At 34.8% G+C, this 24,205-nt stretch overlaps 1 protein-coding gene and 1 long non-coding RNA gene across 4 annotated transcripts in view; one reads left to right on the top strand and one right to left on the bottom strand.

The window, feature by feature from the left end:
* LOC149925542 (ATP-binding cassette sub-family C member 1-like) overlaps nucleotides 1–24,205 on the bottom strand; it is an 83,501-nt gene that overhangs the window by 47,747 nt on the left and 11,549 nt on the right. The window contains exons 2-4 of one of the 3 annotated variants that reach the window (XM_090159707.1): nucleotides 21,511–21,620; nucleotides 14,656–14,832; nucleotides 8,695–8,832 (exon numbers count right to left, since the gene is read on the bottom strand). In XM_090159707.1, the coding sequence (XP_090015833.1) occupies nucleotides 8,695–8,832; nucleotides 14,656–14,832; nucleotides 21,511–21,558 (363 nt within the window). In that variant the 5' untranslated portion in view covers nucleotides 21,559–21,620. Of the gene's footprint in view, nucleotides 1–8,694; nucleotides 8,833–14,655; nucleotides 14,833–21,510; nucleotides 22,002–24,205 lie in introns of those variants that run through there. The other 2 variants (XM_090159708.1, XM_090159709.1) reach the window with 2 other exon arrangements.
* Nucleotides 21,792–23,474, top strand: LOC149925543 (uncharacterized). The gene is made up of 3 exons (XR_016476826.1): nucleotides 21,792–22,169; nucleotides 23,092–23,263; nucleotides 23,327–23,474. It is a non-coding gene; the product is annotated as an uncharacterized LOC149925543 (long non-coding RNA).

Genomic DNA, 24,205 nt, shown 5'->3' with positions numbered 1-24,205 from the left:
ATAAAAAGGGAGATAGCAGTAGTATGTCACAGTAGCGTGACTAATATTATAAAGAAAACAAAAAGTATACCATAATGGCCACTATTGCCAAAGCTACGAGTTGACATTTCCTTATACAATGGTTAATTAAGAATTTTTCTTGTGTTGAAATTATGGAATCTAATTTAATTAATATTTTTTTTTTGTAAGGAGACAGCATTATTTTTAAAGTCAGCTATATTCAAAAGGAAAATGGGACTATATTTCGTAATTTGCTAAATGAGTTCTACCAGAAGTCTATAATAAACCCTTTTCGGGGGGAAGTATCTAACTACGAGAATTTTTTTAAACATACTTTTGTCGCGTTAGAACTCGCGGACGTGCACAATTTCCCTCGACCCGTCCACACCAACGTATTACTCGAACTTGTCGAACTTTATTTTGAGGAATAAACTTGAAAAGAGTAGTGAAGCAATTATTTTAAATGCATGTTATATCACTTACGGGGAGCGTTTATCCTAGTGTTGTAAGTCGGAAAATTTCCCGGTAAATGACCGAGGCCTTTTTTCCGGAAAATTTTCCGTATTTTTCCGAAAAAAATAAAAAGTTTTCATTCCATGATTAGTCTAATATATTGTTTGCAAATTTAAATAAAGCGGCATTTTCACCTCATTTTTTCTAATCTAAAAGTAAAACTAAACCTCTAGACTAGTTTAAACTGATTAACAATGTAACACTATTAATGTTTTTTTAGTATTTTTACTGATATTAGACATTTTACATCGATACAAAATTAAAAACCCTTAAAAAGTAATTTATCTTTCATTTTTTTCATTTTCCGATTTGCTGAAAATTTTCTGGAAATTTTTCCGCATTTCATTTTTCCGGAAAATTAACAACATTAGTTTATCCCTACTAAATTTTAGTTAAAGCTCGTTAAAGCCGCTGTATCATTGCACTCCCTTACAATAATGTCTGCTGGCGCCCATGCTGGGTCTTTGTCAAAAATCAAATATTTCGGTTGTTAAAAACCATACGTCAAATCGAATTTCGAAAATGACCAAAGAATTCGCCCAAATACCTCCAGGTTTAAAAATTCCAAATCAATGGCCCTTTTTATCCAAATATCGAAGTCTTAGCTTAAGGAGTGTCTATCGACTATGAAAGAGTGGTATTTAAGAGGTGGTAAATAACAAAATGATATAAAAGTTGTTAAATAATGGTAAATAACAATGCAGCATAAAATGGGAAAAGTGGTAAATAATGGTAGATAACTTTATGGAATAGATTGACTCCCCCCCCCCCCTTCAATTTTTCTAACATTATTGATATAATATTCTTACGTCGTTTCCATTATCTTAGGCCAACTTCTCATTCTTGATTTAGGGCATTTGAAGAGGGGGAAAACACTGCGAGAGAACGCTACACGAAACATTTCAGCGCCTTCTCTCAAACACTGCAAAAGTTGCAACGCGAAAATTTGATGGGAATGTCAAATAAATGGGAAAATTTTAAGAAATCAAATAGTAAAAAATTACGTTTTTGAGCGCTGCGCCCATATTTGAGATTCATTTATTCAAAGACATAAAATATTACAAAAATAAAGGCTTTAGAGGCCATTGAGATATTCCCCAAGGGAGGTGCAGGTGCAGGTGCAGGGCGGCAAAGTGTTCAGTCAAATATTCCCCAAGGGAGGTGCAGGGCGGCAAAGTGTTCAGTCAAATATTCCCCAAGGGAGGTGCAGGGCGGCAAAGTGTTCAGTCAAATATTCCCCAAGGGAGGTGCAGGGCGGGAAAGTGTTCAGTCAAATATTCCCCAAGGGAGGTGCAGGGCGGGAAAGTGTTCAGTCAAATATTCCCCAAGCTCAGAATAAAATACTGTTTTCTTAAATTCATTATTTGGTATTTTAGAAGATTAATAACAAAACTTCGCTTCGTCGCGTCGGTTCGAATAGTAAACCCAAAATTCAACGTCATAATTTAGCCGAATCAAATAATATAAAATATCTTGCACGGTCCTACTTTGACGTCGACAATAAGCTCGTTTCAAAATTGTTAGACCATTCCCACTCTCCTTATCATTATTGGTTTTTAGTCCCGCAACTCTTTCTCATAATTCGACTCTCTCTCTCCACCCTAATTTGGTATTTCGCTATTCATACATCGCACCTCTCTCCCATATACTTCCACTCTCCCTCTCTATATCCACAGTTTTCTTAGCTTTATACCGTCACGCTATCAAATTCGAAGGACGTCTTTCTCGAACTTTGTACCGCGTGCTTTTGACGCCGACTTTATTTGTACAGGGTAATTTAAAATTAAATTTAAATAATGAGGATCTACCGGAGAACACTTTTGGAAAATAAATTGAAATTAAAATTCCCCACTTTAGAAGGGTATTCTGCATCTTTCAAAAGTCAAGTTAAACGATTTTGCAACCGAAACTAAGGGGAGTATAGACCATTCGTTTAATTTCGTGAGACGGCACAAGTCTTGCACGGATACGTACTTACACCCAGGCCCGTAGCCCATAGTGCCTTCTCAAAAAGGATCTGTGCCCCCCTTAAAAATATCAAAGTAAGTAAACAAAATCAATAAAATATATGCCATTATCTTATTATAATTAGTTAAGTCAAACTGTACAAAGTATATTGTTTCCTTTCATGAACCTTAAATAATAATAATAATCAGCTAAACTTATAGTTAAGTCACCACTACAGGCCTAAGTCATCTTGCGATTTACAAAGTCTTTTAACCAGTGGCCGGGTTAGAGAGCTAACCGACAGCTCCCTACTCCTACTATTACCTAGCTTTACTATATTAGTTCCCTGCGCGAAGTTAAAAGTTTTATTTGTAGCATAAACAATAATATGGCACGTAATCAGGTACAAATATTGATTTGACTACACAAACTAAGGTTAATTTCCCGTAGCACTGTAGTCTATCTGCTACTGCAGTGCCGTGTTTCCAATTGAGCAAGTTGGGCCAGGGCCCAGGGTCATGAGTTGGAGAGGAGCCCTTAAGGCTCAAAACAAAACCATTCAACATTAAAAATGTATCTTTGAAATAATGACTAAGCGAAGGAAACGTTTATTTTGACCCGATTTTTTAATATCACTCAGACATTTTATTGCTAAGGGTGGGCGTTGTCACGTATTTTATCTGAGCTGATTTCTACCTTCGATAATTGGTTTTCTAACACCAATAGTTTTCCGTATAAAGGCAATTTTTAGGCTGACTATGTGTAAAGTGCGATGACTTAGGATGTTCACTACGGTCGGACAAGCGTAAAACATACGCAGTACATCACCCGCAGCCGGGCAGAAATGACAGTCCCGAGTCGGGTACGTGTCAGGATCAAAATGGAATAAACAAGTTGGATCGGGGAGAGCGTCATGCAATAAACGCCATTGGGTGGCATTCTCATGACGGCCAGAAAAAGGTATGGCACGCCAAACCGGACAAAATTCGTTTCATTGGTTGCTGCCGTACGTTTTTAGACTCTTCCGTACTTTTATTTTGGTTCTCACCTACTTTTTTCTACTCTTCCGTATATTTTTTGGTTCTCCCGTACGGTTTTCGTCTCTTCCGTACTTAGAAACCGTTTGCTATCCTACTTTGAAATCGGTTGTTACGGTACTTTAAAAAACGACTGTTACGCTACTATAAAATCGGTTGTTACGTTACTTTTTAAATGGGTTGTTACGGTACTTTAAAAAACGACTGTTACGGTACTTTAAAAAACGACTGTTACGGTACTTTGAAATTGGATATTACGGTACTTTCAAAATGGGTTGTTATGGTACTTTGATTTATTCGCAACCGAACGCATTTTCGTGGGGTCTGCGAGCCCTTAATTACGCCACTGGTATGGGGGGGGTTGTTTGAGAGGGTGAGGGAGGTTCGAAAAAGTACCTTTTCTGGGTTACGTAATTTATGAACAGCCCCTAAGCCACTGGTGCGTTCAATTGAACATAATCAAAATATTTCCGCCACGCCAATAGCCGAGGCGTTAACATTCCAGGTACTTTAGTTAAAAAAAGTCGAAAATGCGTTCGGTTGCGAATAAATCAAAGTACCATAACAACCCATTTTGAAAGTACCGTAATATCCAATTTCAAAGTACCGTAACAGTCGTTTTTTAAAGTACCGAAACATTCGATTTTAAAGTACCGTAACAACCCATTTTGAAAGTAACGTAACAACCGATTTTATAGTACCGTAACAGTCGTTTTTTAAAGTACCGTAACATCCGATTTTAAAGTACCGTAACATCCGATTTTAAAGTACCGTAACATCCGATTTTAAAGTACCGTAACAACCCATTTTAAAGTACCGTAACAGTCGTTTTTTAAAGTACCGTAACAGTCGTTTTTTAAAGTACCGTAACAACCCATTTTGAAAGTAACGTAACAACCGATTTTATAGTACCGTAACAGTCGTTTTTTAAAGTACCGTAACAACCGATTTCAAAGTAGGATAGCAAACGCTTTCTAAGTACGGAAGAGACGAAAACCGTGCGGGAGAACCAAAAAATATACGGAAGAGTCGAAAAAAGTAGGGGAGAACCAAGATAAAAGTACGGAAGAGTCTAAAAACGTACGGCAGCAACCAATGAAACGAATTTTGTCCGGTTTGGCGTGCCATAAAAAAGGGCTGACCTTGTTCACGTTCCAAAATTTGTAGGATTTCGGAACGGAAAAGCCAGGTGGGAAGATCGGACGTGGAAACTCGCAGAGCGTATGATATGCGAGTAGGCGTCTCGAGAAACACCGTTACCGGAAAGATGGAGCCTGGCAAGCTTAATACAATAGTTGGTGAAAAAGAGTCTCCGAAACATGATCATCTCGGACACCGCGACTGTCAAAGACGCCTGGGAAAGCGTCGAGAACGCCTTTTTGCAAAGCCTTAAAAGATTTAACTGACAAGATCGGGGATACGACACCACCAAAGGGAGTCAGGGTCGAGGAGGTCCATGATGGAGGAGACTCCGTGACGAGCGACACGACTAAATAGAGTACCCAAGAAGGGGGTTTTACCGGAGTCCATAATACCCGGGTTATCGAATAGCGGAATATTAGATAGGGCTACCATCTCGACATTACAAGAGAAAGGCTAAAATCAGGAGTAGAAATACTTTCAGAAAGTGAGGTGTAATAAAGCGAATTACATCGACGCGGATTGTTCGTAAGAAAGTGGCTAGACAGCGATTGAGAAAGTCCATGTACGCGAGCCATGGCGGTAATGTGATTAGGTTGGGTAGGGCAGAGCGTAGTAGACTAGCTACGCTCGCAACGCGAAAGCAACGGATTTAATCAGAAATGGACACGAGGCCAAGGCCTCCCACTTGTTTAGGAAGGATAAGATGTTCTCTCTTCACCCAGTGCACCTTTTTCCAAACGAATGCTTCAAGGACGGATTGGCACCGATTAATAAAATCACTTTTAGTTTGTGCCAAACGATACTGGCGGCCAACTGGTTGGCAATGTGAACGCGACCGTATAAAGAGCAGTTGGGTTTAATAGGGTGCCAACGAGCTAGAACACGGAGAAAAGCCTCAAGTTCAATCCAGTTTTTGGAGATCACGGACGGGCTGCGACCCAGATGAACACCGAGGAATTTCCAGCCTTTGGAAGACCAGCTAAAACCAAAGGGGAGTCCATACGGCCGCGCCAACTACCACACCAGAGACCGACAGATTTCAAGTTATTTACGCGAGCACCAGAAAGAACCCAAAAGGTATCGAGGCAAGTTCTCAAAACCGGGAATTCAGTATCGTCACGAATGATTCCAGTGAGATCCTCAGCGTTAGTGCCGTTAGTGAGACGGTGATATGGAACTAACTCGTCAATACGGGCGAGTTCATAGTCGAGAAGGCGAAGGAGAGGTTCAATGGCGATAGAGAACAAAGCGCCAGACAGAGGGCAACCTTGGCGAATGCCTCGTTCAAATTTAACGGAAGGAGTGAGCGAGTTATTAATTTTGATGTGAAATGAAGAATCAGTGTAAAGCATGGCGAGGGGGGCGGAGAAATCTTGAGGGAAACCGAAAGTGAGGAGAACTTTAAAGAGGTGATCGTGGTGAATAGAATTGAACGCTTTCTCAAAGTCTATATTCACGAAAGCGAGGGGTTCATCATTAGCACCCAGTGCCGTATTTCCGCCTAGGCCAACCTAGGCCGTGGCCTAAGGGCCCATCCTTGGAAGGGGCCCTCCAGTGACCGCAATTACTGTATTCAAAGGCATAAATCTATAATATCAATCGTAATTTATGTTGGAGAAATTCCTAGGTAGAAGATTTTGTTTTAAAGTTACCAAAATTTCTGCCTGGCAGTTTACGGACGCAGCCTTAAATCGCAATGTTGCATATTTATAGCATATTTAGTCGACGATTGTCAAGAGCTTTTATTTAGTAATATAACCGTAGAGCTCAGACTTCTACGCTGAATCAGGGAAATTCAGGCACAGCTTAGTTCCAGTGATAACGGTAAATGCAGCGCGTGAACAGGGGGCCCAGACTCCTTATCTGCCTATGAGCCCAGGATCTTTAAGTCCGGCCCTGTTAGCATCAGCGAGATCAATGAGATCTCGAAGAACACTTAAATTATCAAAAATAGTGAAATCGGAAAATACAGTACCTTCAAACTATTCAGCTTTCAAAACTACATATTTTTCCAATTTATAGTCATTAGAAAAAATGTAAACTCAAATTTTAAGAAAATAAAAACTACGCCGAAAAAAGCAGACGCCGCCAACGCGAAATAGCCGTGTGTTTTGAAAATCCCGTTATCTGTACGGACGCCCAATGAGAGGCGACATTTGAAGTTAAAACGTCGCTTCTCATTGGTCGTCCGTACAGATAACGGGATTTTCAAAACACACGGCTATTTCGCGTTGGCGGCGTCTGCTTTTTTCGGCGTAGTTTTAATTTTCTTAAAATTTGAGTTTACATTTTTTCTAATGACTGTAAATTGGAAAAATATTTAGTTTTGAAAGCTGAATAGTTTGAAGGTACTGTATTTTCCGATTTCATTATCCCTTTAAGAATTTCGCGGTAGACTTGGAACCGGGCCTGACCCAAGTCATCCCAAAATTTGACGTAAAACTCGGACGGAAGCCCATCTAAACCGGGAGAACGACCCCGGGAAATAGATTTAAGCGCGTGGGAAAATCATCGAAAGAATATGGAATTTTAAGAGACTCGGAAGATTCTGGTGGAAAGCTTAGGCAAGTTTTGAAGTATAAGAGGCAAAGTGTATTTGAATTTGGATTAGAGAAAAGGTCGGAATAAAAATAAATCACAGTTTCTCGAACTTGGGTAGGGTCGTACTCTAAGCCGAATCTGTTCCATTGCGCCGAATCCCATTCGACCGAACCCAATCCCATTCAACCGAAAAAGCAGCACTTTGGCGAATTTAAAATTCGGTTTTATCCGTTTCAGCATCTGTCAGAACAGCATGCAGTGTTACCTAACCTAACCTAACCAGGCAATTTTTAAAGTGGTCAAATAAAATCCCGTTATGCAAGTAGACAAATCCATCTCTATTTGCTATACGTTCCATTTCAACAAACTGCGAACTGAGCGTACCATAAAGCCTAAAGGTATTACGTTCTAACAAAAAAAATTATGGTATTAATAAAAAACATTTAATTAAAAGAAGTCCAAAAAATCGTTTCCAACAGACTTAAAAATATATTAACACGCTTCCATAAAAAATCAAAAGGAGTAGAAAGAAAAACTTTTTTTTGCGGTCGCTCAATTGCAAATATTGCGTCGGTCTATTAGAAAAATACAAAACCCGCCATTGGGCTAGATTCATCAAACAAATTGGCGGAATTCGGTTTATTGGGAATTCGGTCGAATGGGATTCGGCGCAATGGGAAGATACCCTCTAAGCCCCCATTGATATCAAAAACATTTTCCATTGGCTTCGCGGACGAAACGCGAGAAGTCCAACGAAAGAATTCAGCTGACACGATTATTCGAGCAATCATTTAATTGTGAGCGGAGTTCTCTGGCATCGGGGCTTTCGAGCGTGAACTTCAAGCTGCAGCTCAGGTAATCGGGATCGTTCTAAATTTGACTGGTTATTGAAAAAATCTCGACAAAACGCTCAAACATTAGGTTTAAAATCATCGAACCACCATTGGGATCAGGAACGCCTATTAGCATATTTAACATAATTACTCATAAGTATGCCACTAGCTCTATTTCTTCTCTAACGGTTTGTTTCACAGATATTGCGTCATCCGTACCCTACGTAATTGCTTAATTTGGCCATATTTTACCGGTGTACACGGGTTTCTTCTAAAGCGCTTCTTGATTATATAAAAATGTAACTTCCGCATTTTTTCAAATGTCCCCTTAACTACGTCCTGTGGCAATTAATTTGATTCCATTTTCTGAGCCAACAAAGATTATTGCGTTAATATAATATTTTAGTATCTGTTTTAGATAAATTGGCTACCAATGCCAGTTCCTTAACCACTTAGGGAGCTTCTGCTTGGTCAATGTCTCATCTTTAAAACATTTGATAACCCTTATATGATAAGTGACTACGTATTGGAATTTAGATTTGGTCGCTTTTTTAATTTCCACGTGTTTTTTTAATATTTCGATTGCTTTTCTGCAAAAACGGTCAAATGGTGCTACGATTATACGCATGATACGATAATGAAAATGTTGCGTTTTTTCCCTAATAAGAAAGTAGCCATACCTCATTTAACGTTAAGGAAATGATTGATCTGATTGAAATTATTCCGGTCACTGTTGAGAGACACCAATATACAAATAGAAGTCCTGAGCGTCGAATGCCACACGCACGCCCCGATAACATCAGAGAAAATGCTAAGCCCTAAAACGAAAAGTAAAAGTGTCATTCAATTCAAGGCAAATAAAAAATATATTTCAACTGAAAGAAAATTGTTCAACAGTCTTAAAACTTTTTCTGACCTCACACACCGTCTGTAAGAACTTAAGGGAAAAATATGGAAACCAGTCAACTACAGAAAGACTTTTACTTAAAATTTCAAAGGTCAGAGGTAAATAACCTTTCTTCAATGATGTAAACGATTTTTTCATATTATTTCAAATAATAATAAATATTACAAAATATCACGTCACCACGAGTTTGATCAAAATTTTGTTTGGATCGATTAAAAAAATGCATGCATTTTAATTGGATGAACTGCAACACATTTTGGAATATATCACTTACAAGGAGAAGACCCGAGGTGTTACACACCGATTTCGTTCAAACTTGGGGGAGTGGTAGACCTTCATGTAACTTGGAAAAACCTTAAGGTAATTTATTCAATGGGCAACGGTTTTGCCATGGCAACGAAAAATGTTTTTGACAACATGAAATGGAAATTTTCCTATTGAAAATAACCTGGGATTTTGACGAATTTTAAAAAATTAAAAAAAAAATTAAAGTACCAAAATTATAAAAAATTGATAAAAATTGACGAAAAAATTAAAATTTATCACATTTTGATCAATTTGAACCAAATGGGTGAAAATGAACCGATATGGCTTAAATTGGAAAAAATGTGAGAAAAAAATAAAAAAATGCAAACATTGAAAAAAATATTTCAAAATTGATTAAAATAATTTTTTTTTAAAATTGAAAGCAATATATAAAATTGAAAAAATATTGATCAAAAACAGTAGTTTCGATCAAAATTCATAGGAATTGACGGAAATTTATAAGTTGTGTAAAATTGGATTAATGTATAGATAAATTGCGTTTTTTTGGAAAACAAAGTATTTATTTTGGTCAATTTGATCAAACTTGACCAAAATTGGAAAATAATAGATCTAAATTAGCCCAATTTTAAAGTTTTGTAAAAATTATATAAAAATAAACTAAATTCGACCAACTATCTCGAAATTGTTTCAAATATTTTTTTTTTCAAAATGTTAATAACACTGAAAAAATTGATCAAAATCAATAGTTTCGATCCAAAACGATCAAAATTGATAGGAATTGATGGAAATTTATTTATATAGATAAATGGCTTTTTTTTTAATTATTTTCCAAATTTGGAAAATAATAGATCAAAATTAGCAATTTTTTTAAATATTTTTATTATTGATTATTTTAAGAAACAGTGTAATACAAAATTGTTTTATTCGTTGTTATTAAACGTTTCTCGGTTTTTCTAATCATTTGTTTTCTCATATTTTACCTTTTTACGTACGTTATATTTACACAAACATATTTATATACAGTACTATAATACTAAATATAAAAGAAATTAGTTCGTCATTTCCGTTTTCAAACAACCAACATAATTTTTTACTAACAATTGTGAATTTCATTAAAAGTAACTTATTCGATGGTTTACTCAAGTATAATTGAAATATTTACGCGTTTACCCAATTTTATTTGAAATAATTAATAATATATCCCAATTTTAATTGAAGTCACTAATATTTATTGGTTTTACCCAAATTTGTTCGCTTTCATCCGTATTTAATTGTAGGCATGTAAAATTACCTTTAAAAGCCCAAAATCGCTGTCATTTGACGACTTTTCTTTATTTTACCCAATTTGGGTCATATTTAGCGAAATATCTTAATTTTACCCAATTTTAATATTTTTTTTTCTTCCAATTTGGGTCAATTTTAGCGTAATTTCTTTATTTCACCCAATTTAATGAATTTAACCCAATTTGATTTGATATAAATAATTGTTAATGAATTTCACCCAATTTTATTACAAATTACTTATTTTCAAAGGTTTACCCAATTTAATCCAAATATTTAGTTTTTAAAAGGTTTTTACCCAATTTTATTTGATAGAAATAATTTTTAATGATTTTCATTTATTTCTTATTTATTATTTATCAAGTAAATAATATTTTAGAGCCTTTAGAACCAAAAAAACTACGGATATAGATAAAATAAAGAAAAGTCGTCAAATGACAGCGATTTTGACGATTTTGGGCTTTTAAAGGTAATTTTACATGCCTACAATTAAATACGGATGAAAGCGAACAAATTTGGGTAAAACCAATAAATATTAGTGACTTCAATTAAAATTGGGATATATTATTAATTATTTCAAATAAAATTGGGTAAACGCGTAAATATTTCAATTATACTTGAGTAAACCATCGAATAAGTTACTTTTAATGAAATTCACAATTGTTAGTAAAAAATTATGTTGGTTGTTTGAAAACGGAAATGACGAACTAATTTCTTTCCTATATAGTATTAAAGTACTGTATATAAATATGTTTGTGTAAATATAACGTACTTAAAAAGGTAAAATATGAGAAAACAAATGATTAGAAAAACCGAGAAACGTTTAATAACAACGAATAAAACAGTTTTGTATTACATTGTTTCTTAAAATAATCAATTATAATAATAATTTAAAAAAATTGCTAATTTTGATCTATTATTTTCCAAATTTGTAAAATAATTTAAAAAAAGCCATTTATCTATATAAATAAATTTCCATCAATTCCTATCAATTTTGATCGTTTTGGATCGAAACTATTGATTTTGATCAATTTTTTCAGTGTTATTAACATTTTGAAAAAAAATATTTGAAACAATTTCGAGATAGTTGGTCGAATTTAGTTTATTTTTATATAATTTTTACAAAACTTTAAAATTGGGCTAATTTAGATCTATTATTTTCCAATTTTATTTTTTTATCACATTTTTTTCAATTTTAGCCATATCGGTTCATTTTCACCCATTTGGTTCAAATTGATCAAAATGTGATCAATTTTATTTTTTTCGTCAATTTTTATAAATTTTTTATAATTTTGGTATTTTAATTTTATTTTAATTTTTTTAAATTCTTCACAGAATCGGTCAAAATCCCATGTTATTTTCATTAGGAAAATTTCCATTTCATGTTGTCAAAAACATTTTTCGTTGCCATGGCAAAACCGTTGCCGATTGAATAAATTCCCTTTAGGATTTTTCATGAAGGTCTAACAATCCCCCGAGTTTGAACGAAATCGGTGTGTAAAACCTCGGGTCGTCTCCTTGTTAGTATTCCAATTTTAAATAACCAATTAACCATTAAGGATTTCCTGTAAAATGCCAAGAACTTAAAAATGGGAAATTTTAAAAATTATTTAGACGAATTTTTATCCTGCTACAGTGAACCATTGTTTTTTTTATTTAATTATAATTCCATTGAATTTTACTTAAAATTCTGCTTATTCAGAACAAAAAAATAATAACTACTACAAGTGCAACATTTGCAATCTACATATATTCAAAAAACATAAAATTACGAGAATTACGAAATACCTGAGATTATATTCCCTTTCATTAGCGCACCCAAAGGGTGGCGGGGCCCAGTACCCCCCCCCCCCCCCCCGCCCCTAAACGAAATGAAAAAATTTAAAGGTCGTATTCCCATATGGACGAAAATCGAAAGTTAGAGTACAAATTCTTAATTTTTCAGAAAAATACCGATCATTATCCGATGTCCTCCCGAAGTGAGACCATGATATCGGGCAATGATTGGTTTTTTAAATTTACCCGAAAAATATGATTTGTTTTTCCTTATTCTCGAATTTCTTCTACGAGTTCATCTACGCTTTTCGATTCCGGTGGACTCTGCGCTTATTTCCGTCCCTGCTTGACATTTTCTCTTTTGTTTTAAAAAATGAGGTAACGCAGGGAAAGCGACGTAGAATATTCTGAGTTTAAACAAAACTATTTTTTTTTTCATTTACTCTGGATAGAGTTTATCCGATAGAGCCTATATTTAACTTAAATGTATTGAGTAATTTCATTTTTATAACTAACAGATATTAAACTCTAGTAACTGATTATAAAGAAACGAAGAAGCATAATCCATATGAAGTCATGTAAATATATTATCTTTTTCAAAATAATAATATTACCGAACCTCTCATGGTTTATGGCTGGCTCATTCGTTTTTTTATAATTGGCACTAGTAAATTACTAGAGTGCAATATTTGTTAGTTATAAAGATGAAATTACTCAATACATTAAAGTAAATAAAAGGAAAAGTTAGTTTTGTTTAAACTAAATACAAAATAAAGTCACCGTCACGTACTCTGCTTTATTACAATTATAGAAAAAGTACGAAATTCGACTCGTTTTCGGTTCGGTAGTTGGTACCAAAGATAATTTAAACTCGTACCCTAGCTTCGAATACTGAGAGCTTTCCCATTGACGGTTTTGTTACGAAGCGTTTACCCTTTTCCGGCACGTGACCTCAGAAAAATCGGGCTCCATCGGTTGCGGTAAGGCGTAAACCACGGAGCGAATTTTTTCCGAGTTCCAGCGGGAAGTGGGTAAACGCTATCGGCAACGCGCGAGAGAGTGATTTCGAATCTAGGGAACGAGTTTAAATTATCTTTGTTGGTACTCTACATAGTCTTCAACGTTACGTCTTTTAAACACTTATTTAAGATCAACCATGACTGAATCTCGATTAAATGGATTGGCTATGTTGTATATACATAGAGAGATTAATGACAAAGTTGTCCAAGAACTTTGTAAAAAGAAACGAAAACTAGACTTTACCATCTAATACACTTTTATAAAGATTTAAGGCTTTGTCTTTCATTAAATGTCTTCAAATTATTTCAACTTAGTTTACTAGACCAATCAGGGCCCCCTCCATAAAAAAATCCTGGGTGCGCCACTGTTCCCTTTAAACAGCTATTTAGACTTTGAACACCCTTGTCGTCTAAATGATAAGGCTGGCCAATCAAATTACTTTTTTCCAGAAATCCGTGCTACATTTAGCGGGCTGTTTTGGACGAACATATTTATGATGGAGGCGTTATCTCGGACAACCGTTGGAAGTAACGCATTTTGTAGTTTAACTTTGGGGCTGCCATAATTTATATTGTGATTTATCTTTTTGTCCTAATGAGCGACAAACACTTTTGTGTCTTCAGTTGGATAAGTGTGAAAACAACTTCTTTTATAGCTGCGTTTTCTTATGTCCTACCACTCTTGTTTTATTTATTATTACGAATGGCTAATCATAATTACCACTGATTGGCGAAGGCGTTGTGGAAAGATATTGGTATAAGCTTGGAAGTTCATATTAACTTATTATCCTAAACCATTTTATTAAAAAAAAGTAAAAAAGTTTCTATTGGTTGTATTCTATATTTTGAAGAGCTGCTTTTAATTTTCTGAGGGGATCTTCGTCAATTTGTTTGATGAGGGTATGACCCCGCCTTAAAATGGCCTAACAACGCCACTGGAATTCATCTTCAACAATTTGCGATTTGTATTTTCATTTGGTTTTCATGGCTTAAAGTAACTTGCAGAAAATGTGGGGAAACCCTTTGAGAAAAACATCTTCTCTAGAAAATAACCTCAATTGATTGAAAGCTTGAAGCATTATTCAAAATTTTTCAGTCTTTATCATGGAAAAGCTGATCGGTAGGAATCACTACCAATCCTCATTTAGATACGCGCTAAAATTTAAAACGAAACTATTTTAACGCGGTACCCTATAGATAATTATCGCACTTTCTCAAAAGCTGATGCAGATCTGATTCAAATTTCCAAGTGGTTTTAACTAGTTCTCTGCACCACTCTCAAATTAAATTTAATATTAAGATGTTAAACTCTAAACAAAAATCAAAACCTTTAACATCTGGAATTCTTTGCCAAGCAGTTCCACCACACTTAAGAAAAACGCACCACTAACCATTTTAGTAATATTCAGAAATGTCCATGGAATATGAGTTCTTTTCGATCGCCTGAACGTTTGAATTTCCGGGAGAAGGAAAATCCATAGAAAAGCGCAAGGAAGCCAAACCAGAACGGTGTGTTGGAAACATGGCGTGAAATCTGGATTGGAAGTATACCAAGTCAAATTTGAATCCTGAAAAAGGGAATTGACGTTACTTTTCCGTCCAGTTCGAACTAGATGAAGCCGTATAATACCATAAATAACATAACAAACCAGTGTTGCCATACGTACTATAATTATGGTACAAATATCATACCATAATGGTACTATTATTTTGAGAGAGTACTATGTAGTACCAAAATGTACCATATTTCCAACCTATTATACTATAATGGTACTATTTTGATATTTACATAATTTCTACTACTACAATAATAAGCATTTCTTATTAACTATACATAAAATCGTCGCCTGAAAGCAAAAACCACGTAAGTTTATACTAATTAAAAGTATAGTTAAATTTACGTAGTTTTTGCTTTCAGGCGACGAAATATTAAGCCCACGATCTAGTGTTGCCAGATCACTCGATAGTCAATACCATAGAAATCAGAATTTCTAATCGTCGCGCGCGGCAATATTTCAAAAATTGTTCTAGTTAGTTAGTCCGATTTCTATGGTCCATATTGACTACATCAACTCCACATAAATTAAGAAATGTCACGAGAACAGTTATCTGCATGTTATGCAACAAACACTTTAAATTAAAAGTAATTAATACTATTTTATATTGGTACCATAATTTCCATTGTTGTACTATAATTTTTTACCCTTTGTACAAACATTCAGTCAGAAAAATCTGGCAACGCTGTAACAAACTTTGATCGTGATAAAGGTTCAGACTTCAAATTCGAAAATAACTCAGATTCAATAATTAATCAGCATTGACCAAATAAACGTTATTTTAAGCTTAACGCGTGTTTCAATTTTCAACAGGCATTGGTTTTAAGGAACAGCTTACGGAGAACTGATTTAAATGGTCATGGCCATTACAAAAATTACATCGGCAGCAAAGGGAGTATATTAACTATTAAGTATTTCTTAATGTTACTTATGCTCGTACCTATATCGGTTATTTCCTTTAAAAGGAGGTCCCTTCTCCAGCCCATAAAATATTTTTCATTATTATTTGTTTAATAGTTATTAATTATTAATTTGAATAAGAAGAAATTTCAACGTGAAATTGAAAATATATATAGTAACATAATTTATGATACGTCTTAATAGTCAAATAAGCACGTTCAAGGTGGAACCTTTGTCTAGAAAATTTGGTCTCTTCGATTCCCGCGAAAATTAAACAAAAATCCAAAAAAACCTCGGAAGGAGCGCTGCTGTGCGGTGGAAAATGAAACTATTTTGGGAGGGGCTAATTTTACTAGGCGGAGCTTAGTAGGGTGGAAGGGGAGAGAGGGTTCTTTACGATAAATTTAGTGTCGTCCAGTGGCGTCACCAGAATTTCCGTTTTGGGGGTGCTTAAGCGCCTGCTCAAGGGCTCAGAAAACCGATGACTTTTTTAAAAATAATTTTTATCAAGAAAACTTCGGTCAAATTCAGATAACGTTGGAAAAGTTGAAGCTTCTCTGTCCTCGCCTCCCTTCACTCTCCCGAAACCAACCACCTAAATTAAAGGTATATAACGAAACGTTTTAAGAAAATAAACCATTTTATTTCCGAAATTGTAATAGAAACCCTTTTATTTCCAAAATTGTAATAGAAACCCTTTTATGAGTTTCATTAAAACAATGAAATCAAGTTCGGGAATTTTAGGAGGCGCTTCAGAAACTTTTCAGGTGGCTCAAGCGCTACCTAAAACAGCCTAGCGACGCCACTGGTGTGGTCTGCTCGCGTGGAGCAAGAACCGTCGTTTCTCTTCACCTAGTGGCCAAGAATGGAAAAAGGAAATTCTATTGAAAAGGAATTATAAATCCAAAATTATGGATGGAATACCGTATTTAATTAATGAGAGATCGAATAAAGTTTTTCATTCTATATATCGTTATGGAAAGTTTACTTGGCTCTAAAAACTTAAAGCTAGCGTTTGAGTTTAGATTTTACTTTCAAATCAACTTAGGATTATTTTTACCACTCTCAGCTGCAAGATTTCACTGACAAGGAGACGACCCGAGGTGGTTCTCACCGATTTGGTTCAAAGTTGGGGGATTGTTAGACCTAGATGTAACATGAAACCCGTTAAAGGGTAAAGTTACGTTGGGCTTCCGTTTTGGCATCCCCCTGTGCAAAACTTCAATAAATCAAAAAAAAAAATTGTAAATTTAACATTTTTGGATTACTTACGACAAATAGGTGGGGGGATAAAAACCATTTTGGGTGAACTCGAGCTAATTTAAATAAATAGGTCGACATTTTAGGTATAATACAAAATATTTGTAAAACTTATGCCGTAATAACTGCCATATATTTTCGCCGATAAATCTTAAAATATCTACATTACATTATCTGAACGATGTTAACAGATTTTTAGATTTCGATAGAAAAACGACGCCATTTTTAATTTCTACGTTACATTATCTGCCCGAATGAATTCGTACTATAGATTTTTATAGAAATCCGACACCATTTTGGAAATAAAACTCATCGTGCGATAAGTTCCGTAAATATTCGTCGATTAATCAGAAATTTTCCACATTTCATTATCTGACGGAGTTATTTAGACCTATGGGTTTTCCAATAATAATCCGACGCCATTTTGAAAAATGGTGGATATAAATATAACTTATGATGCGATAACTGCCGAAATTATTTGTCGATTTACGTGAAAGTTTCTATATTACATTATCTGATCGAATAAATAAACCCCTTACACTGTGATAGAAATATGACGCCATTTTACAAAATGGCAGATATCAATATCTCATAATGGGATAACTGCCGAAATTATTTGTACATTAATTTGAAATCTGCCATATTCAAAATAGCGCATAAAAATATATATCTTGATTGTTATTAGAAAAATTATCGATTATCAATAATTTCCTGAGTTATCTATAATTTCCCGAGTTATCAATAATTTCCTGAGTTATCAATATTTTCCCGAGTTATCAATAATTTCCCGAGTTATCATTAATTTCCCAAGTTTCAAATAATTTCCAGAGGTACCAATAATTTCCCAAGTTACCAAAAATTTCCCGAGTTTCTAATAATTTCCCGAGATTCCAATAATTTCCCGAGTTACCAATAATTTCCAGAATTACCAATAGTTTCCAGAATTACCATTAGTTTCAAGATTTACCAATAGTTTCAAAAATTACCATTAGTTTCCAGAATTTCCAATTATTTCCCAAATTACCAATAATTTTCCAAATTACCCAAAATTTTAAGAATTACAACCCTTTTCTGAATTAACAATAATTTCCCGAATTACCAATAATTCTACAATGCCAATTAAGCTAATTTAATAATATTTCAATTTACCCAAATTATGCCTAAATGATAAATTTAACCATAATTATTTTCTATTATTACAATGATATAAGAAATTACCCAATATTATTGGATTTTGCCGAAATGTATTAAAATTTACCCATTTTATATGAAGTTTCCTATAGTTTTTTTTAACAATAACAATATAGAATTTATCGCACCAAGGGATACATTGATGTGCGTTATTTTGAAAAACGGAGTATTTATCTCAAAAGAAATAGGACTAATTTACTCGGTAAGAAATAGAAAATTTCAGGAAAGGGGCTGTTCACAAATTACGTAACGCGGTAGGGGGGAGAGGGGGTTTGTGCAAGCGTTACTAATTGTTACGTGGGGGGGGGGGAAGGGTTCACTAAAATGTTACGTAACACATATTTTTAATATCGTAGAATAAAATTTTCATAACTTTCAGAAACAGTCGTAATTATTAAAAACATAAGCATTTTCATTGGTTTACTCACGTTTAAAAGAATGTCATATGACCTTGATCTACAGTTTCGCCTATTTTCCCCCGCTCGGGATGGACAAAAGTGCGAGAACGATTAGTCTGGATCTACCACGTGAATTTTAAAGTTTTAAATTTTTTCTTCTGTTTAGATTGATTTTTCATTGTTAAAAATTGACAAAAGCGCTCTTTTTACGTCCCTTATATCTGCTTACGGAAAAGCGTTCCTCGATAAGACACCAAAATAAAACCCATGGGCGGGTATAAAGTGTTGCATAAAAATACAGTTGTCATTTCAAGTTTAAATTACAAACAATAAAATGTAGTACCTGATCTTATTGTACTTTATTACCAGCATATTAGTTGTTAGGTACTATAATAATATAAGGGGGGGGGTCGATATTTGTTACGTAATTTGACAAGAGGGGTCTTTCCATTTGTTACTTTTTGTTACGAGGGGGAGGGGGGGAGTCTAAAAAGTTGTTTTTCTGCGTTACGTAATTTGTGAACAGCCCCAAAGTTGACGAATAATTACGGAAATTCTCAGACAGCCGCCATTTTGCAAAATGGCTTCGGAATTCTTTCAAAATAGAAAGGACTTATTTATTCGATCATTTAATGAAACAGAAAAATTCAGATTTATCGTCGAATAATTACGGAGCTTATATTACATCCGCCATTTTCCAAAATGGCCTCGAATTTTATTAAAATTAATAGGATTTATTATCTTTAATAGGTAATGTAAAGTAGGAAATTTCAAGTAATTGGACAAATAATTTCGGCAGTTATCGCATTATGAGATATTGATATCTGCCATTTTGTAAAATGGCGTCATATTTATATCACAGTGTAAGGGGCTTATTTATTCGATCAGATAATGTAATGTAGAAAATTTCACGTAAATCGACAAATAATTTCGGCAGTTATCGCATCATAAGTTATATTTATATCCACCATTTTTCAAAATGGCGTCGGATTATTATTGGAAAACCCATAGGTCTAATTAACTCGGTCAGATAATGAAACGTAAAAAATTTCTGATTAATCGACGAATATTTACGGAACTTCTCGCACGATGAGTTTTATTGATATCCGCCATTTTCCAAAATGGTGTCGGATTTCTATATAAATCTATAGTACGAATTCATTCGGGCAGATAATGTAACGTAGAAAATCTTAGGTTAATCGGATACAAATTACCTAACTTATTGCACCCTGATTTATATTTGTATCCGCCATTTTATAAAATGCCGTCGTTTTTCTATCGAAATATAAAAATCTGTTTACATCGTTCAGATAATGTAATGTAGAAATTTTAAGATTTATTGGCGAAAATATATGGCAGTTATCACGGCATAAGTTTTAGAAATATTTTGTATTATACCTAAAATTTCGACGTATTTATTCAAATTCGCTCGAGTTCACCCAAAATGGTTTTTATCCCCCACCTATTTGTCCAAAGTAATCCAAAAATGTTAAATTTTTTTTTTTTTTTAAATATGTTTTTTTTTGATTTATTGAAGTTTTGCCAATAAGTTGTCATTTTCGCATTTTATTTTACATAGACTTTTTCTTATTTTATGTTGTCAAAAACATGTTTGGTTGCCATGGCAAAACGGAAGCCCAGCGTAACTTTTCCCTTTAACGGGTTTCATATATTACATCTAGGTCTAACAATCCCCCAACTTTGAACCAAATCGGTGAGAACCACCTTTGGTCGTCTCCTCGTGAGTTGGTTTTACCCACAAATTAGCCATATTTATTATTATCACTTGAGAGGTTTATATTTCCAACAGATCCAATATAAACATCGCTCTCATTCGCTCGTTTAAACTGTCGGCTACTTTCATTAGCCAATAACCATGACTTTTAGTTGAGTCACATGAGAAAAATAAACCAATAGAAAAAACAGTTTGTTTTCCTATGCGGGGGAACGAATTTACCGAGGGAATATCGAAATTTCGCTCTTTTGAGGCCGTTCAAGCTAGCCTCGCAGCAAAGGGGATTAGAGAAATGTCGGCCTCGGCAGTTCAGGTTTATGTTAAGGCTACGTTGACACACAGTGCGGAGAGTATAGTTCTATTTGACTACTCAGAGGTATCATAAACTTATGATATTATTTACTGTTAATGTGAAATATGTTTCGTAATAAAATTTTTATTCGCAGTGTTGAGGAGCCACAATTTTAATCAAATGCTTAACATCGCTAAGATGGCAGTGGCGTGAGGTGTTTTTCAAAATGCCTTGAACCATGTTTTCGGTTCATTGCACTAGTACAATTTTTACAGCACATACATGTATTTGCAATAAAAACGTTTTATTCTTTTGACACTTTGGTTGGCTGAAGAATGAGATGCTTAACTATTAGATATTTTCCCCAAAGTATATGTTATTCGAAAAATGTAATTAGGTTAACAGGAAATGTGTTGCAAGTACCCTATTCGCATTTAATTTTTTTAAATTTAATCTTCAACAACTAGTATTTGTCAACCGTTTAACTATCTAAACCTATTCCATAATAAACCTTAGTGTTTTAGAAATATTTGATCTTTTTTACTTCGAATATTTTATATTTCAACGGTATTTGTTGTCTGTTCTATTAAACTGATTCAGCTCTTGGTAAATTTATCTTTAAATAATCTCTTATATATTGGAACTTATAAAGACGGCTAAGATCTGAGACATTTCAAATTTAAATTAAAACCTAATGAGTACCACCTGAACTCTTAAAGATTAAAATTGGTTTAAGCTAGGAGCAACAAACACAAGGAGAACGCAGCTAGCCTTTAAACACGCTAACGGGTTGCGTTCTCCTTGTGTGGGGTGTTGTGTTTGTTGCTCCTAGGTTTAAGGGACAAAATAACATACATTATACTGAATGAGTGATATACGAATAAAATAGTCTTGGGAAAGCTTTCGGAACTTACCCAGAACACCGTTTCGCACATGCCATAGAAACCATTATCTTCCTCCATTGCAAGAAACTGGGTTCAAAACCTTCCAGACATTTGTAAACTATGTATTAACGAAGCAGTTACTGCAATATAAAAAGAGATATTACAGAGAGATTGTTGATAATTGTAAGATGATAGAGTGAGATTTTTTCGTCTTCACATTTACTACCCTAATGTACATGTTTCTCCTTATCTTTGCAAATAAATTGAGACTCAAGCATTTTTAATATTATAAATAACCCTGAAGATGCAGCAATATCTCTTATATTTTATGAAAGAAACAGAGAACGTTTAAATGGCGAATATTTACGTTTTGTGAGACAGATAGGATTCTGGGTCTTTGATTTCATATGAAATAGGCCTAACGCTTATGCTCCAGACCATGTAATCCCGAAGGTCACCTTGGCACGAAGGAACATATAAATTCTATATTTATTTCAAGAATCCAACGAAACATTAAAACCAAGTTGTTTTTACTTACGGTAAAACGTGGAAGAGGTGCTTTTACTTCGAAAGCTACACTGAACGCTATACGCGTAGAAGAGAATTTACGTCTAGAGTGCTGTTTATTATTTCCCAAGGCATATGGAGCTACATGTTCGGTAACACTTGTGACATAACCAATGGCAAAGGTATGTAGTAGTAATACTTCATGCTATGACGCGTTTAGTATAATCCAGACATTTGGTAAAGGTAACCATTGTGGATTTGTTTTTATAATGAGGCACTCTTATCGCTCATTGCTGGAAATATTGAGTAGATAATAAAATTTCAAAATATAATTTTTTTTCGTCGGTTATTAGTCGTAGCGAAGTGTTTAAAATTATTATTGTGAGCTAGGAGCAACAAACACAAGGAGAACGCAGCTAGCCTTTAAATACGCTAACGAAGGGTTGTGTACGAATTTCATTGGTCGAGCGTCACGAGCCTTTACGCTGAACGTTTTACGGGCGGGGGGGGGGGAGACATTTTCCGAATTTTTCCCTTCCGACGGCAGCAGGCGCTAAAGCGTCTAGCCAATGAAAAACGTACACAAGAAAATCCACGACTTTTGACGGGTTGCGTTCTCCTTGTGTGGACAGTGCTGTGTTTGTTGCTCCTAGATTGTGAGAAAAACGCCGGCAGCAGAATTTTCTAATATGTTTTAGAATAGTGACAGAAGCTTGACCTTTCATCTCAGGGCTACACTCTTTCTAATAAAGTGATACGTTGTTATAGCTTGGCCGTCGAGTTCTTAATTATAATGTGATAAATATTGCATTGCTTAAATTATGCTATCAAATTAATGTATTGACTAAATTGCCACTAGGGGTATAATTTGCGATTAAATTTCGGTCGTTTAGACTTTTGATAGGGGTTTATTAAGATAATGTACAAGAATAAATATTATTAGAAACAACAAGTAACCAATTATGGTAGATCAAACAAACCTTCCTCGAGTGTATTAATTCCAGGCCGTCATGACCGAAAGGGTCTCGACGGCAACAGCCTGGAAATGGAAACGATTCTCTAACCCCGAGTATTTGGCTTTTTTCTTCGATTCGGCCTGGGTAGCTACCCAGAGTGGGGCCATTGAAGGGTTAGCCAAATACGATGGAGCTAAAGGATCCGCGCACGTTAAGTCAAAGACAAGCGACTTACCGCCATACCAAGGGACTAACGACATGCCCGGTGGCGGAAAATAGAAACGTAACACGTCCCGCAATGCATGATGCCAGCTGCTTTGGTAAGAGAGAGGTGCGTAGAGAGAGAACGGGGTAAGGAATAAGCTTCAATTTATATCTTCCAGGTGCCGATACTATCGCCTGATTTCTTCTTTTTCGCCCGTCCAGTGGGCAGTGGTGGTACAAAGGGCGCAGTTTACGTAACATATTTTGCTGCAGTATACGTAACATTTGGCAGCAGTATACCTACTCATTGAACAGCCATATACGTATTTGTACATTTTACCTTGTATAACCAAGGATTTTATATCCTTGGTATAACCGTGTAAATATAATGCATTATACAGCATGTGTATTTTACAAATATTTTATTTAACATTTTATTTGTTGAATTTCAATTTTCATTGTCTAAAGCCTAAAAAATGTCCAAGTTTTTGCAGATTTCATGTAGATCTACATCTATCTAAGGTTGTATATTTAACCTGGAAATCTAGGTGATATTCAAAATGTTTTTCAGTCTTAAAATATAAAATTTATGTTGCGAATACTATCAAAACCATTCTTACGAGTTCATGATTTCATTTAAGATTAGGGTTTGATAATTGTTGAATCATCATAAGTAACATAATAAACATAGGTATGATACTGTTCTTCAAGGCAATTTACTTAATTTATAAATCATATTTTATCTATGCAATAGTTATGATGTATTTTGCCAGCCACTAATTTTTCATTCGAAACTTCTTTTGAAAAATCGACGGTAGCCTGCTCGGGTACGTGTTTCACTCATTGAGTTGGGAATATTAATCTAGAGGTCCAATCAAAACGTCGGATTTCAGTATTTCGTTAAACAAGTTTTAAAAAAATAAGAATACTGCCGTCTGCTTTATCATTCTACCCGTGGCGCCGTCTATATCTCAATGGTTCGTTCAAATAAGTCGCGTTTTCCGGCAAAAAGATTTTTTTTACAAAAATAATGGATGGCGCCACGGGTCATTCGTAAT

Source organism: Leiobunum rupestre, chromosome 10 (genome assembly GCF_980474605.1).
Source record: "Leiobunum rupestre chromosome 10, qqLeiRupe1.1.hap1, whole genome shotgun sequence".
Taxonomy (NCBI): domain Eukaryota; kingdom Metazoa; phylum Arthropoda; class Arachnida; order Opiliones; family Sclerosomatidae; genus Leiobunum; species Leiobunum rupestre.
Note: the sequence above shows the minus strand (reverse complement) of the source record. Positions and strands in the feature narration are given on the sequence as shown.